Source organism: Megachile rotundata, chromosome 7 (genome assembly GCF_050947335.1).
Source record: "Megachile rotundata isolate GNS110a chromosome 7, iyMegRotu1, whole genome shotgun sequence".
In the NCBI taxonomy this organism is placed as follows: domain Eukaryota; kingdom Metazoa; phylum Arthropoda; class Insecta; order Hymenoptera; family Megachilidae; genus Megachile; species Megachile rotundata.
The window spans coordinates 13396201-13414451 of NC_134989.1; the positions used below are offsets into that span (position 1 = coordinate 13396201).

The following is an 18251-nucleotide window of genomic DNA, read 5'->3' on the forward strand; positions in this document are numbered from 1 at the left end:
CCTGTGGATATGAAGATGCCCGCGGGCAGGTTCGGATCTTTCGGCCGATTCCGAAAAGCGAACGACACGAAAGCGCGTGCGGCGACACGGAGCGGTGCTCACCATTTCCCGCGACTGCCGATGCCACCCACGTAGCCCGCCGCTCGTTTGTCATCCGACAAATAGCCTTTCTGCCGGCTTGGCTTACACCAGAAGAGTCGAGTACGTGTGTCGACACGAGCTCTCGAGAACGTACGCGTGTTCCTCGTGTCTCGCGCGCGGAACGATTCGCGCTCGTAAGATTATTATTATCTTAACGGCTAGGGACGTGCCCCGAACCGAACATATTTCTCCGACACTGAAATACGTCCCTTCTTTTCTACTCGTTACTCTTCGAGCGTCACCCCTTTCGCTATCTGGAATTGTTACTGTTAAATGAAACGGATTATCGGATAATACTATATTTTTCCTAAGATCATTGTGATGAGATAATTTTTACTCTCATTTGATGCGGGTGCGGTTTATAGACAGATGCTAAAATTATAGTTGGACGCACGTGGTTTATAAAGAAGCTGATTTTTACTAATGTCAAGTAGCAGCTGTGGTTTGCTACTAAAAATGTAATGAATACAAAAGATATTTCAAAATGGAATATCAATTCAGTAGCAGGATTAGATTAAATTAAATTAACCCGTAGTTAAAGGGTTAAGGTGTGCTGACGCTTCGTTGATGTTCTTTATGCATGGTGATCGAGCAGTTACAGCGGGCAGTAGTAGATTTTGTGATACGTCAAGTTTAGATTAAATTAAATTAAATTGACCAGCAGTTAAAAAGAATATTAAAGTTTATCAAAATATAGAAACGTTGAGCTTTCATTGATGTTCCTTATGTACGGTCACCGATCAGTTACAGCGGGAGGTAGTAGATTTTGTGACACGTCAAGTTTAGATTAAATTAAATTAAATTGATCAGCAGTTAAAAAGAATATTAAGGTTTATCAAGGTATAGAAACGTTGAGCTTTCATTGAGGTGCTTTATGTACGGTCACCGATCAGTTACAGCGGGAGATAGTAGATTTTGTGACATGTTAAGTTTAGATTAAATTAAATTAAAATTGACCAGCAGTTAAAAAGAATATTAAAGTTTATCAAGGTATAGAAACGTTGAGCTTTCATTGAGGTGCTTTATGTACAGTGACCGACCAGTTACAGTGGGAGGTAGTATATTTTGTGACATGTTAAGTTTAGACTGAATAAAATTCAATTAACCTGCAGTTAAAGAATTAAGATATATTAAGGAATAGAAATGTTAAGGTTTTCTTGACGTTCTTTATGCATGCTGACCGATCAGTTACAGCGGGAGGTAGTATATTTTGTGTCATGTTAAATTTAGATTGAATAAAATTCAATTAACCTGCAGTTAAAGAACTAAGTTATATTAAGGTACAGAAATGTTAAGGTATCATTGACATTCTTCATGCATGCTGACCAATCAGTTACAGCGGGAGGTAGTATATTTTGTCACATATTAAGTCCGACACAATTTATAAACATAAAATTTATATAAAATTGCATATACATCAAGTTGCAGTTCAACAACAGATCTTTAAACAAACACAATTTTATGAAACAATACTAAACTTGATAAAATACAAAGTTAAACTAATTGCGCGAAACAGTTAAGCTCGAGAAGAAGAGACTTCTTAGAATGCAGGGTTAGGGAGTCCGTTAGGTAGCCAGGGTGAAAAGTAACCGCGACGACGTGCTTACGCTGCAACATCTGGCGACGAAGCGGTGCGAGGATGTCGCCGTTAGGAAAAAATCGACTCTGTAAGCGATACGAGGGAATTCACTGATGAATTAGACGCTATTCGTGGAATGGCCGGAGCGCGATGCCAGCCGCAGGCTGATCGATGCTTTCTTCGTTCAAGCGCCGGATCCGTCGCGGCAATTATTCGGACTCCGTTGTATTCCCGCGAAATAACAAGCGTCATTTGCGAAACTCTGAAATATCATGGCCACTCGGGCATTTTATGCAACATCGAGTGCGAAACTTGCCAGACCACCAACAATCGTGTGAGTAGGGTAGGTACCCCTGAACCTCGGCGATTTAACGCGAGGAAAAACCCCTGGCCATCTAATACGTTGCAATTAGCACAGATATCAAATACTTAGCTGTACAACACGTGGAGATGTATTAGGTTTTTATACAATGCATACATAATCATAGACACGACTGCTGTGAATTCTGCAATATACGAAGAGAATCCTCTTGATTTAAAATTATTTAAAATAATTTAATAAGAGATTTAAAATACGTAAAATCGGATGACATGTAAAAATTTATGTTAGATAAAAATTCTACTTAGGTAAACTAGTTAAACAACAATTTAACAACAAAAAAGTCGCAATTTCAGTTGGAAAATCGCAGCGCGCATTAATCACGTCCTCGTCCAACCGAGCCATCAGGATTTTTTCTCGCTTCCGGGCTCCGCATAAACGGGGAAGGAGTCGTGAGGGTGGAAGGGCGACAGAGCAAGGACGAGGTGAGATGAATAAATAAGAGGGTTTTGAAAGGCACTCGCTGTGGCCCAAGAGGTTATTACGTGGCGTCACGCGATGATGTATCCGCGCTGGTTCAGATTGTCTCCGCGAGATGGGACCACCGACCGTGAAATATGCACCAACCCCCGGGTTAAACCCCCTTGAGGCTCGCCACCCACCCTTATTCACCATCGCATCACCACCTTCGGATGTCGAAGATCCTGGCTGCTCGCTTGGGGAGACCGGTCCACGCACCCCTACCACCAATCTGAATATCAATCTTTCAAGAACGTTATCTCGATCGTAATTAATGCCTTGGATCGTTTCGTGAATGGTGTGGTAGACACCAGTCATTTGGTGTTTTGGATGAGTGGGACTGATGGAATTGTTTGGGGGATGTTGGGAGACTTGATGAGTTGATTGGTTGGGTGTGAGATGGGGGTGGAGGGAGAGTGTGAGATTTGAGAGTTGGGAGAATTTAGAAATTTGGATATTTAGGACTTGAGAAATTATGAATTGGAGATAGTAGGAATTAGGAAAATTGGGAATTGGGGAAATTGGGAAGTGGGGAAATTGGGAATGTTGGAATTGGAGAATGTGGGAATTGGGGAATGTGGGAATTGGGGAATGTGGGAATTGGGAAATGAGGGAATTGGGGAATATGGGAATTGGAGAATGAGGGAATTGGGGAATGTTGGAATTGGGGAATGAGGGAATTGGGGAATGTGGGAATTGGAGAATGTGCGAATTGGAGAATGAGGGAATTGGGGAATGTGGGAATTGGGGAGTGTGGGAATTGGGAAATGTGGGAATTGAGGAATGTGGGAATTGGGGAAAGTGGGAATTCGGGAAATTGGAAATTGGGGAAAGTGGGAATTGGGAAATGTGGGAATTGGGGAATGTGAGAATTGGGGAACGTGGGAATTGGGGAACGTAGGAATTGGGGAATGTTGGAATTGGGGAATGTGGAAATTGAAGAATGTGGGATTTGGGAAATATGAGAATTCGGGAAATTGAAAATTGGGGAAATTAGGATTTGGAAAATTTAGAAACTTGAAAATTTGGATATTTGCAGATCTGAGAATTTGAAGTCTCAGGAACTAAAAAATTTAGAAACTCAGAAATTTGCCAATCTGAAAATTTAAGAATCACGCAATACCATCCTTAAAACACTCCAATTCAATAAAATAAAAATCTGAAAACTATTTCCAAGACACTCCACAGTTGCACAATTCGCAGATACATTATATTAAGGATGAATAGGTTAATGGTAATGGTTGGAAGAAGGGTTATGCCACATAGGGATCCACTTGAATGGTTTGTCGTTTGTGGTGGGTGGAAAGCTCATGAAGTTCACCCTAAGTACAGAGGCACGTGATATTGGAAGGAGAAAGAGAAGAGCGGTTGCAGAGAAGCACGTGCTGTCGCGTGTCGGCGGGCCCTTGTGATCTATGTGCCGTCACTGCACCACCTACATATATACCTACACGTACATATATATGCATAGAAATTATTGCTACATCGGCCAAATATATCCCTTCTAATGTTCCATCGCGATACTCCTATTCGGGGAGAGGGAATGACCGATTTGCCAAAACATTTTAAACGTTATCGATCCTGCGTACTCGAATTTAAATAAATTCATCGAACTGAGAAATCTCAGTTTTGATCTGATGGGGAACTTGTTGCAAATTTTACTATGTATTATTAAATTAATTTAATGAGTCACTGACTTGTGTTCAACTAATTCAACTAATCGATTCGAAAATTTACTATAAATCACATTATAAATAATAAGTAATAATATTAGGTAATGCTACATATCCTGTATGTTATGTTACGTATTTCTATTTTAATATTTTATTATACAATTTTGTAGTACAGGTTATGTTATGTATTTCTATTTTAATATTTTATTACACAATTTTATAGTGCAGATTATGTTATGTATTTCTATTTTAACATTTTATTATACAATTTTGTAGTACAAGTTATGTTACGTATTTCTATTTTAATATTTTATTATACAATTTTATAATACAGGTTATGTTACGTATTTCTATTTTAATTTTTTATTACACAATTTTATAGTACAGGTTATGTTATGTATTTCTATTTTAATATTTTATTATAAAATTTTGTAGTACAGGTTTTATTATGTATTTCTATTTTAACATTTTATTATACAATTTTGTAGTACAGGTTATGTTATGTATTTCTATTTTAACATTTTATTATACAATTTTGTAGTACAGGTTATGTTATGTATTTCTATTTTAATTTTTTATTACACAATTTTATAGTACAGGTTATGTTATGTATTTCTATTTTAATATTTTATTATACAATTTTATAGTACACGTTATGTTATGTATTTCTATTTTAATATTTTATTATACAATTTTATAATACAGGTTATGTTACGTATTTCTATTTTAATATTTTATTATACAATTTTATAGTACAGGTTATGTTGTGTATTTCTATTTTAAAATTTTATTACACAATTTTGTAGTACAGGGGTGCCATTTTACATATAGTGTGTTACTACCGATGTGTGTACTATTGATGTACGGTGATAGTAAACTTATTAATTACATGTCCCATGTTTATATTGAAGAATAATTCATTGTTACGGTCGCCCGAAAGACAGTAGCATAAATAGTAAATAGTAACACCGTTTTGAAGAACCATTCAGTACCAATCGAGTGGTGGTCGTAGACACTCGAATAACATGAGAAATTATTCGCGAGGGATTGCAAACGTCGAATTTTTTTTTTATCGGTAAAGTGACAGGGTGTTCGATGAACGATCAGCAATATGCCCGTAGTGGTAGACGTGTTCGATGCATGGGCCAGTGATTATCAATCACAGCAGGAAAATAATCGTCGGGATGCTCGATGGAACTCTCTGCTTTACAGTAAGTTCATTTTCCGAACGATTTATTTGCGCAATATTGAGCAACCGTCTTACCTAATCGCTCTAATCGCCATTCGAAATCGGAGAAATCAGAATTTTCTACAGTCGATCTTGCTTATTGTATGATTTCACGGAGAACTTGTTGATTTACGAATAACGATTGATGCGGGAATTGGGAAATGCGAGAATTGGGGAAAGTGGGAATTCGGGAAATTGGAAATTGGGGAATGTGGGAATTGTCGAATGAGGGAATGAGGGAAATTGGAAATTGGGGAACGTGGGAATTGGGGAATGTGAGAATTGGGGAATGTGGGAATTGGAGAATGATGGAATTGGGGAATGTGGGAATTGGGGAAATTTGGAATTGGGGAATGTGGGAATTGGGGAAATTTGGAATTGGGGAATGTGGAAATTGGAGAATGAGGGAATTGGGGAATGTGGGAATTGGAGAATGAGGGAATTGGGGAAATTGGAAATTGGGGAACGTGGGAATTGGGGAATGTGAGAATTGGGGAATGTGAGAATTGGGGAATGTGGGAATTGGAGAATGAGGGAATTGGGGAAATTGGAAATTGGGGAATGTGGGAATTGTCGAATGAGGGAATTCGGGAAATTGGAAATTGGGGAACGTGGGAATTGGGGAATGTGAGAATTGGGGAATGTGGGAATTGGAGAATGATGGAATTGGGGAATGTGGGAATTGGGGAAATTTGGAATTGGGGAATGTGGGAATTGGGGAAATTTGGAATTGGGGAATGTGGGAATTGGAGAATGAGGGAATTGGGGAATGTGGGAATTGGAGAATGAGGGAATTGGGGAAATTGGAAATTGGGGAACGTGGGAATTGGGGAATGTGAGAATTGGGGAATGTGAGAATTGGGGAATGTGGGAATTGGAGAATGAGGGAATTGGGGAAATTTGGAATTGGGGAATGTGGGAATTGTCGAATGAGGGAATTCGGGAAATTGGAAATTGGGGAACGTGGGAATTGAGGAATGTGAGAATTGGGGAATGTGGGAATTGGAGAATGAGGGAATTGGGGAAATTTGGAATTGGGGAATGTGGGAATTGGAGAATGAGGGAATTGGGGAAATTTGGAATTGGGGGAATACGATTTACTGCTATAATCGGTCCCACTACTTCTTTTAATTAAAAATTAGGAAAGTAGAATAAGACAGCTTTGTACTTTGCAAGGATTGTGTTTAAATACGTTTAAACGTAAAAATATTGGACGATCTTATTCTGGTAAAATATATTTGCTTCATGTGGTAAAAATAAACAGGGTCTAACAAATTTTTTAATTTTACTTTTATGTTGTACAATATATTATACAATATACTACCTACGAAATGTTACTTAAATCCAAAATAAATCTTAAATAAAAAATAATTTTACATAATATAATACAACATAACCTACAAAATATTATTTTCGCAAATAGAAGATAATTGTACATATAATATATTACTACAAGTAACACGTCACCTTAAAAAGTAAAATTATGATACGAAAAACGTATTTTATTATATACACCACTTTCGACCCAGGTCTCTTCTATATTCATCGTGGAATCACTATGTGCCGTACACAAGATATAATCGCGTCTCAACAAGGAGACAACGCGTAATCGTATTATGATGCCGTGGCCTTTAGCTCTCCTGGGGACGGAGGAGGGTCGTGTGTTTGACATTTAGCATTTCCCGCGGGAAACACAGGACTTTGTCTATCATCGGCAGATTTCCATTCTCGTAACATTTTACCAGCTGTACTTCCTTTGCCACAAACAATTTCTTCCTTCCTCATAAAATTCTCATTTGTACAATGATATTCCAGATTTTACAGCCATTTATGTTTAGCGAATGTCTGCACCCTTTATTATTCTTATATAAACATTTTATTTTGCTATTTCAAACTAATATTTTATTATTTTATTTAAAGGAGGAGGTTCTCAAGTCTGTGTCCTAACATAACATTACAAAGTTCAATTTGTACTTGATTTGGAGATAAGTTTCTGAGTGAACAATTTTAACCTAACCTAACATCAATTGCAGTAAAGTCATAGCTTTAATTTAACATAACCTAACCAAATGCAATTCATACTTGATTAAAATATAAATTGTAAGTGATGAATTGTAGCAAACATGTCACAGCTTTAACTTAACCTAACCTAACCAAATGCAATTCATACTTGATTAGAATATAAATTGTAAGTGATGAATTGCAGTAAACATGTCATAGCCTTAACTTAACCTAACCAAATGCAATTCATACTTGATTAAAATATAAATTGTAAGTGATGAATTGCAGTAAACATGTCATAGCCTTAACTTAACCTAACCAAATGCAATTCATACTTGATTAGAATATAAATTGTAAATGATCAATTTAAATTTGTTACTTTAACTCCAAGCAAAATTTACCGAAAATAAAATTTGTACGATTCAAGAAAAAAAGTTGCGTACGAGATGATTAGCATGTAGAAATTGAAACGAATTGTTTAATTTTACGCAACGTGATCATCTGATAACGAAAGCAGTAAGTTTGGTGCGCGGGGCAAGACAAGACGTATCGCTTCGTATTGCAATTTATTTTTGTATCAAGTGGATGTGTCTAACTAGTTTGTCCCGGCGAAAGTAAGAGCCTCTCCTTCCAAGATTAACGATACTTTAGTGCTGTTTTAAAGAGGCACATCCCCATCCCCTGAACTCTCGCCCAGCAGCTCGTAGCTAACCCCGATGCTAGAAAATACTCGGGATTAACCTGCTTCAGCTGGCTGGTTCCCCTTCATCCCGCACCAGCTCACTCCTCCTGAACTCACCACTTCGTTATTTCCTACCCGCACTACCCTCGAACGGTACGGTCAGGGAAAAGAAGAAGAAGAAGAGGTAGGAGGTTAAAAAAGGGAAAGAAAGAGTAGCAATCGTCGGAACTTGAAAGCAGGGCATTTTATGATGACTACAAAAGTGGTCCGGCCACTGTTAGGGCGGCGAGAAAGAGGGTGGCAGGGGCGAAGCCAACAGTGAGTTACTACCCCTACCAGGTTTTTTCCGCCCTTAGCCGTGGATCGAGGTAACAGAGAGAGAGAAGAAACGACGGAGAACGAAGCTGCGGCACGATTCTCCCTTGCCAAAGGAACGCTCGAGCCAGGGACTTGAATTGATTGCTTTCATTACGCAAAAAAGTCACTTCCTCTCTGTCTCCTTCTCTCCGGCCTCTCCGCTTCCTTCTGTCGTCTCTCGTTCTCGCTCTTTTTTCTCCTTCCATCCCTCACCTTGGCCTCCGTATTTTTAACTTGCGCCGCGCGACACTGGCGAATAAGTAAGTGCGCTATTTACATCAAATCTCGTAAGTTATCGCCCCCCTACGCCATCGTCTCGTCCTCGTAATACGGTTAGGGGTTAATCTTTTGCGGAATAGTCGCCGAATTTCGTGGGACACTCCGCGGATTTTTTGCGACCCGCCGTTTCGAGAGAAAAGAAGCAATGGACGGATAAATTCATCCGGGGGAGTTTTCCTCAGATGTTTTTGTCGCTCGAGATTTTCCTTGGACGACTTTTTGTTTTACCAACATTTTGCTAGGAGTTCAGGTTTACGACTTTTGTACGATTCGACCCTCCTTTATGGCAGTTTTGACGGCACTGTATTCTAATTACGTTAGGTTGAGGTGAATACGTTTATATCACTGATATAAATAAAATTAACATAACATGTATATGAGTATCAGTATTATTCTGAGAATGTATTGTATTGAAGTACTGAAGATAATATTGAAGTGCAATGAGTGTTTAAAAGCTACTGTTGCATGTACTATTAAATGGACGACGGCCATTATAACTATATAAACATTCATGTTTTACAAATAACAGCATCAAGTCCGATTAACCTCTCCTTTTTGAGATCAAGAAAAAAAAATGACTGACAAAGTAATTTATAATACAAACAAATAATAATATCGGCATATGTGATCTTAATGAAAATCCACACACATAGAGGTTAGAACATCCGTTACAGTAGATAAATGATCAGATTTCGACTCGCAATCAGCAATCGCCTAAGTATGAAAGATCATCTTCGTTTTGCAATTCCCTCGGTTCTTGCTTCACCTGCCACGTGATCCTCACGAACAAAGACCGAACGGTAACGCGGATCCATTCGTCATTATCGCGTCGGACGACCTAATCTCTGGAGGATCTCGCGAGATTACGGTTTGGCATATCATTTGGCTGAACGAACGAGCTATCCAGGTCCCGTTGACGGGCAATATGTCCTCCACATGACTGCATCGTTGCTAGACGCGAGACACATTTGAATGGGGAAGCACTCGAACTGTGCGTCGCGTTGTTTCGTCGACTAGAGGGTCCACGGTGGTTGAAATTGCGACGGGAGAGAGGGTGCAGATGCAGATGAGCTCGCTGCTCGGGGTGCATCGATCATTGGGGCTAACGTGACTGCATCGTGCTACTGGTTGACTAATCAGTGTCTAGACTATCCTTCCTAATCCGTCGGATAACCGCTGCATTAGTCTGATTCGTCATAGGAGGTCCTGGAACTTGCGAGTCCTTTCATGTTGTTCTGTTGGATGTTTGGCATTAAACAATGATAATCATATTGAACGAGCTGTATTCTTCTGTAAATTTGTCTTGATGATCTTTTGCTATAGTTGTACTTTTATGATTTCAATCTTGAAGTGATATGAAGAGAAGGGTTCAGGAAGGTTCTTTCATATGTGATGAGATGATTGCAGTAGTCTAAGGTAAACTTCCTAAAATGCTCAAGCAAATTTCCGAAAGCCATCAAGTCATACTTGTGACGAAATATCGATACTGCCAGTAGTACTTGATTGAGTCAAAAATCGTAGTCAGCCCAAATGTCCAGACCTAGTACCCCAAAGATCCAGGCCCAGTTACATCATCGTCCTCCCAATGTCCTTAGCAACAAAGTTGCGAATGTCCGACCTCCCATCAACCCGAAGGTCAAAAGAAAGAGCGCGACTAAAAGATGAAAGGTGGTAACAGGATGCGGTGTGCAATCGATCTTACAATTTGAAAACGCAGAATAGGAAATTACGGGATCTGTGGACGAGTGTCGGGTACACCGGTTGCGCAACGACATCGTTTGACAGTAGAGGCGCGTTTCCCGATCTCACGTATCTAATGTCGGAGGCCGGCGAGGCTTGTGAACAGCGGGCGAAGGCGAGTAACGCGTCCGAGTCGGAACGAAAGGAGGAATGAAACGAAGAAAGGAGTCATGAAAGAACGCACTCGAATGTAAACCGGACCCTTGTGAGATTCGCGGCCCAACGGCGGTCCCACCGACGCCGATGGCTGACCGCACCTTCCGGGCGATCCGGCCGATCCAAGTCGCTTCGTACACAGACCTTCCCAGCGTAACTTTTAGATAGGTGGGGGACTTATGCCCCCTCGTCTCGTCCCTATGGGGGGCACAACCACCGATCTCGATACATTTTTTTGCTGTCGTATCTGTTTCATGCACCATTTACCGGTGCGAAGACAATCCCCGTTTTTTGGATTTTAACGCGGGGCTTCTTAGTGACTGGACCTACTCCACATTATGGGGTATCTGCAGGGTTTCTTAACCTTTTGCACCCTCTGGACATTTAACCCGTTCTGACCATGTGGCTACTTTGTATCAGGAAATAAAATGGAGACCAAATGATGCACTGAAGACATAGTCGCATTATTAGAAACCTGACGAATGTATCAAACTGTGTAGATTATCTTATAACGTTAGCACATGCACATACAGCTATCATACAGTACAACTATCAACGTCCAGTTACAAACTCATCGTGTCAGACTTAAGCATTTCAAAGTGCGACAGATACCCCAACTAGAAGTCTCGTACTCTTTCTGTGTCAGCCGGAAAGCTAGCAGCGTTTCTTTACGAGTAACCCGTGACCCCATAGAGGTCCTCGAAGCGCAGGTTAAGAACCGCAGGTCAGAAGGAATAAAAATCGGCGTAGGAGTAAATGTTTCAAGGATCCGTGATCGGGGCTGGCAATAAATCCTCGTACGAGTTTCGGAAACTTTTGTCGCATAACGCACTCGGGCAATTCGGTACGGGCAAAAATTGGAAAGCCGTAGAGATGAGTAATTCGAGTGGCTGAAGGGGTAATTGGAATGCATCGCGCATTGCCTAACTTTCGAGTTATGGGCTGCATAAAAGTGATAAGTTTCTTCCGGCGAGTAAGCATCTATAGATTACCGTAAATGTTATATGTATACCTTTGGTGGCGTACAAGTTTCCCAAGGAAAGTCATCCATGGCCGAGAGAAGCGGGACGCAGTTTGCAAACCAGTATATCGTCCCCCACTTTGGCGAGGCTCCCCACCCTGTCCACGCGTGTAACTCGCAGATTCCTAACCCTTTCCTCCCTCATCCACCTTTTGCGTCCCTCCACGGCGTATGGCCAGTGTCCACGGTATTTGTCCCGACGTAATCAGTCTCGTAATTAGTCGTCGCAGAGTCTGATACGCTTGGCACGTTCCGTGGACGGTGTGCGGTGATCAAAATCGATTAAACGTCCGCCGCGTGATCCGACGTCGCGCGTTTGACAGGATCGTAGATAGTGAGGATAATTCTGGAGTAATCGGTAGACCACGAGGAAAAGGATGCCGCGAGGGTGGTCGCGGCGGGTTTACCGAGCCTAAAAAAGCGGCCAGACAAAGTGGCCGAACTATCTACTCGGAAGAAAGTCGTAGGAAGTGGAGCGACAAAGGGAAACTCTTAAATAAATAAAATCGATAAGGCGAGACATCGTATCCGAGGAGCAAGGTAGAACCTTCCTGAGAGGGACAGCCTCATGAATAAGCAGTGCTCACGGGGGTGTGCGCCGCGTGATTTCGCGTGGGACTGTTGGCGGTAGACCAGCCGGCGAACGTTTATTTCGCAACCTTTGCCTCTTCCATCCCGAATCTCCTCTTTCTCTTCCTGGCCAACCGTCTCTCTCTTTCTCTCTCCGTTTCTCTCCCCTATCCCTCCGCGGCCGATGCCAATAACGACGTTATCCCGCGCGACGCTGCCGCCGTTTCCGTAGAAACCCCGCGCCGCAGAGCGCCCCACCTCGTCTCCACGTGATCCTAGACCGACCAATGGTGACTCGGATCCTCCTGGCTGGATGCTGATCGAGGGATGCAAAAGGCGGGGTTGCGATACGCGTGGGGATGAAAGCTCGACGATCGAGGCGGGGGTCGAAAAGCTTGGCAAAGTCACGTGTGCCCATCGGCAGAAGCCTCGTTCGTGCTTTCACGTCGTTGTTATCCGCACGGCCGTGCCGCTTTTTGACCCTCCAGCCACCGTGTCACCGCGACTGATAACGATAACGAGAGTCGGACGTGACCCGGCCACCTTTTTGCCTATTTCGGAACGGGACGTCTCGCCGACGAGACCGGACACGGTCACCACCTTGGACCTCCAACCACCGCGCTTCCAATGGATTAAACTCGATTTGTGCGATACGGTGGTACTTTTTTTGGATCATAGTGAACGTTCCTTGGATACGGTGCAGTGGAACCGGTGCAGTGAGGTGCCACCTTCCTTCCAAACTGCTCCGATAAATCCTAACGATGAGCAAGCCGGAAAACCCTTTCGAGGACTCGAACGTGGGCGGATCGTTGTGGACAGCGTGCGAAAGTGCGGTTCAGTGATGCGAGTGCCGTGAAGGACATCTTAGATCCTAAGTGTCCGCAGGTACAGTTCTCGCCTGGATTCGATTCTCGATTCACGAAGATGAAGCGACGGCCGACCGGGTGCTCGAAGCCACCCGTCGTCCGGCACAAAGACGTTCCTGATGACACTTATTGTACCGCGTCGCCATAGACTGGCCCCCGTAAAAAAGACAAATCCGCTCCAAGAAGCGTGTAACGGGCCTTTATCGCTCTATAGCTACGAGCGGGGGTTAGGCCAACTTTTCTCTATTATATCCAAATCTACTCACCCGGAGGAACCACCTGGATTCCCACAGCCGACGGCCGTCGGCTACTGAGGTGCCGAGATGGACCTCAGCACCGCTTATCGCTACAATCAGAATATGATGGAATATTACACCTGTAAGCTATTTCTTCTCTTACTTGTTTTTATTAACAAGTTAAACTTGTTCTGCGGCGTATCTGTTATCTGAAATTTTTTTTTATTTATTTGTTTAATAGCGTGGGCCTTTTAGGGATTGCATTTCAATACATTGATATTGTTCAACTTTTAAGGTTAATAACATTGTATTTTACAATAGTTACTACATTCAATAGTTACTACATTCTTCAATTATTTTTATTTTTTTATGATTTACAAAGTGAAATTTGCAACTTGAGTAAGAGTCATTGGAGGTACTTTATGTTTCGAAATATATGATAGTTCCATAATGTAATCTCATCTGAAGAATTTAATTAAAATTTGAGTCTTGACGGTCTTTTCTGTAATCGGTTTATTTCCCTGTGAAAGTTGAGGAACATAAAAACAGAATCACTACAGGACAAAATAAGCGACAAATTATTTATGAAAAGTTTTAGCGGAGACGTGTTTAGCGAACAGGTGACGGTTGTTTTTCGTTCGGAACGGAATAAATAATGATATAAGTCTCGGGCGTTTTTCGAGGGAGATAATCTTCGGATTTCAGTCGGAAACCGGTAAAAACTGACCGAGGAGAAACAGATCCCGGTCGTTTTCCACGATCGTGAGAGCGAAGCCGATAGCGTAAAAATCGATTTCTCTCGGGGTTTTCTATCGATTAAGCGAGGCATTGGGTAGATAGGAAAGTCGAGCGACGGTCGACGACAAATCTGCGTTCGTTGTACAAACGAGAGTGCGAAAACGAGAAATCCGATGACCTTCATTCGCTACGTTCGTAGCGGTACCGGCGAAAAAACTAAACCGCAATCGTTGCAATCGTTCCGCATAGGAACCGTTCGCGGAATCTCTCGCTCCCCTAAATTCGCGGTAAAACCTTTGTGAACGTCGCCTCAAAATTCACGCGAAAAATCTCTACGCTTAATAAAATTCGAATCTTCGATTTCTGCTAAAAACCATTCGGTTTCTTGTCCGAGGAGAATTGAAATCGTTGAACCCGATGAAAGGTGTGGGAAATCGAGCAAAAAGAACGCGGAGAGTAAAAAGCATGTGATTCGACGTTAACGAGATTGCTACGCAAAAAATGGAAAGTATATTTTAATTTTATTTTTCCGTTTGAGAGTTTGTTCAAAATTAAATTTGATCGTCCCGTTTTAGTCTAATGACACGAATCGAAGGACACGTCGCAAAAAATGTTAATTGCCAGGGAAAAATATTGAACAATTAATCCATGTTGTTCCCGTTTAATTAGCTATTGGATCGTATTAATTAGAGCAGAGTGTCGTTTTAAAATAGCAGCGATCGAAACCGCGCGTTCATTCGTGGCCGTCCAATGGTTCCGTTCAAACTAATGGGATGATAATAATTATGAAACATTAACAAGAACGGCGCGGTCAGAGAGCGCATCGCAACCGAATCGTTCTGTGACCAGTCTCTTTCATTGAACGCCCAAAATTGCCTGTGTAATTGCTGTTCAACAATTTATTCGTTTTAAAGGGAGGTCAAACCTCGATCGCGTTCAAAATTTTCTTACAGGCATATTCTGTCAAACTGGAGGGTTAATCAAAAATATCGAGGGTTAATTATTGGAAGTTTTTGTGGTACATTCTTTAAAATTGTTGTTGAATGTAGGGAGGCACATTTTTGAAATTATTTCTCAAGGAATCGAGTAATAAAATCTAGTAACATGGGATGTAATGTAATACAGGAACAAAGCTGCCGGAGAAATATCGTGTGACTAGTCGGAAATTTATATCAAAGTTCTTGGCTACTGCTGGTACTAGCGCTAGTGCACGCCTTGAATACGCGCATGGTAACGAAAAGGAGAAATTGTGAAAAAATTGTCAAATTCTTGTCTCGAATAAATCCATCACTCAAACACCATATCTTATTTTTAATTTCTTACTTTATCACAAATGACTCGGACAATAATTTTGTCATTTATCTAAATGTGAGGTTAGGTCCAACTATTTCAAAGAAGTTCATAGCTCAAGAAAAAAGACTTCATGTCAAAACGTTTGAAATAATTCATACTTTAAGATTATATCAAAGATGCAACTATAAATGATAGAAAAATGCTATACATCTTTAAAGTTTTCTCAACTTCACGTTGAGAACAAGTATGAAAATAATAAAATGGTTAGATCAATTGATTTCAATCATACTGAGCGGTGTACATCAATGGATCGTTGATGAAAACCGTGGGTAATCCGGAAGTAGTCCGTGTCAGCTCACCGGACAGCCAGGTCATCGTATTTTGCATCGTTGTTCTTGCGACCAGCTGAAATCACGAAGGATTAGGAAAGAGGCTGGCTTTCTCCGTTAGCGAATCGAAACGGCGATAAACACTTCGTTAACCCGCGAACAAAAATATCAGCTGTTCAGAAATGGACGCGGTAGGCTATCGTGGGAAAGTTCATCCTCTGCTATGAATCCACTTCAAATGTACTTCAATTGTTTATTTATTCGTGCAAATTGTTCGTTTACTCATTGTTTATTTGAAAGTTGATGAATTGTAAGTTTATTGTATTATTGTAAGTTTTCGATTTTCTATACGTGGTATTCGCTGTGCATTGTGTTCTCCACGCGTTGTGTTCCTTGCGCGGTGAGTGCTCTACGCGTTGCGCTCTCCATGCGCTGTATTTTCTACGTGTTGTGTTCGCCATGCGTTGTGTTCCCTGCGCGTTGAGTTCCTACGCGCTGCACTTTCTACGCGTTGAGTTCCTACGCGCTGCACTTTCCATGCGTTGAGTTCCTACGCGTTGCACTCTCTACGCGTTGAGTTCCTAGCGCTGCACTTTCCACGCGTTGTATTCTCCACGCGTTGAGTTTCTATGCGCTGCACTCTCCATGCGTTGAGTTCCTATGCGCTGCACTCTCCACGCGTTGTATTCTCCACGCGCTGCATTCTCCACGCGTTGAGTTTCTACGCGCTGCATTCTCGACGCGTTGAGTTCCTACGCGTTGCACTCTCCACGCGCTGCATTCTCCACGCGTTGTATTCTCCACGCGCTGCATTCTCCACGCGTTGAGTTTCTACGCGCTGCACTCTCCACGCGTTGAGTTCCTATGCGCTGCACTCTCCACGCATTGTACTCTCCACGCGTTGAGTTCCTATGCGTTGTACTCTCCACGCGTTGTATTCTCCACGCGCTGCATTCTCCACGCGTTGTATTCTCTACGCGCTGCAATCTCCACGCGTTGTATTCTCTACGCGCTGCATCCTCCACGCGTTGTATTCCTTACGCGCTGCACTCTCCACGCGTTGTATTCCCTACGCCTTGCACTCTCGACGCGTTGTATTCTCTACGCGCTGCACTCTCCACGCGTTGTGTTCTCCACGCATTATATTCTTCCCGCGCTGTATTTTCTACTCATAGTTTTCTCCGCGTGCTATATTCTCCACGCTCAGAACTTGCAACGCGCTGAGTCCTCCACACAATATTCTAAAATACATTGCATTCTACTATATCACTACTATATCTAAAATACATTGCATTCTACTATATCACTATCGCATCCCATCTAATCACCTTAAAAAATCTCCCTCCACTCTTCACCCCCTCTACAAAATAACTACTAAACTTCAACCTATAACCCAGTACCCCTTAACTTACTTCCCCCAAAATTACAATTCTACCCCATTAAAAATATCGAAGTAAACATTTTTCCAATTAAAGGCAGAACGAAAAATAGTCTGTAACTTAAAAAGAAGTAAAAATATCAGCAAGAGCCGGCTAATAAGTAACCGGGTAACTGGCAACAAAACGAGGGTTTTCGCGTTAAAAGGAAAACGAGATTCAGCGTTAGCCTCGGAACACGGCCTCGGGTCCAGTACAATAATAAGCTTCGGTGATACGGTGGCTGCGAGAGCAACGGCTCGACAATTCGTAGCACTGGTAGCTCTGGATTCAGGCACGGGGGTGGTCCAGGCTGAATTCAGGGACCTCGTACAGTTGTGGTCAGCAGGCGTGACGGCGTGTGTGAGCTCGTACGGTAGTCATGGTGCTTTTGCCGTGCCACCGCCACCATGATTCTACCGATATCCCCCTTGACTACCGGCCTCGCCACGGGGATGCGACCATAAACACGAGAGCGAATTGATTTGCGACCGGAAAGCGCGTATCGTTTCTGGTAATGATCGCGGATCCCTCATTGTCTTTGCCGCGACTTGCCATTGCGGAGATCGCTACGCGATAGGGCAAGGAGAAAAAAATTCGAGAAATGGATCGACGCCGTTCACGCGTCACGGCGTTCAACAATGATGCTTCTGATCGAAATGCCCAGGCCGTCCTGCTAATTAGCGATTGTTCGATATAGAACGTCCAGTACCGTTGTACGCGAATGCTCGTTGCAAGAATGCCTTTATGGAAATAATTGGAACTTTTTGTATTTTCTGGACTTTGTGGAAGTTATGGTTTACTGTTAGGTTCAAGTTAAATTGGGGTAAATTATTTTAGCAGTCTGCTAATTTATCAAATTCATGTATTAGGTACAATTAGAATTTTGACAATCGTGTTTGGAGTCTTTGCAAATTTTGCTTATTGTTAGCTGAACTCTCAAAATTATATCTACTCTGCTTGGTAATATATATACTTGGTCAATATTTGATGTAATAATAATTAGTACTCGGTGTAACAGTGTCAGCACTTGGTGTCACAATAGTATTAAGTACAGTACCTGACTCCCTCTCAAACCAATATTACCCAAGAACTTTCCCAACAATCGC

The 18251-nt window shown here is 41.9% G+C and overlaps 1 protein-coding gene across 10 annotated transcripts in view; it reads left to right on the plus strand.

The window, feature by feature from the left end:
- The window catches only part of sv (paired box protein shaven), a 214429-nt gene that overhangs the window by 155286 nt on the left and 40892 nt on the right, over positions 1-18251 (plus strand). The window contains exon 1 of one of the 10 annotated variants that reach the window (XM_076533606.1): positions 5203-5442. The exons of 8 other annotated variants lie outside the window; for them this stretch is intronic. In XM_076533606.1, the coding sequence (XP_076389721.1) occupies positions 5343-5442 (100 nt within the window). In that variant the 5' untranslated portion in view covers positions 5203-5342. Of the gene's footprint in view, positions 1-5202; positions 5443-11970; positions 13510-18251 lie in introns of those variants that run through there. One more of the 10 variants, XM_076533607.1, reaches the window with a different exon arrangement.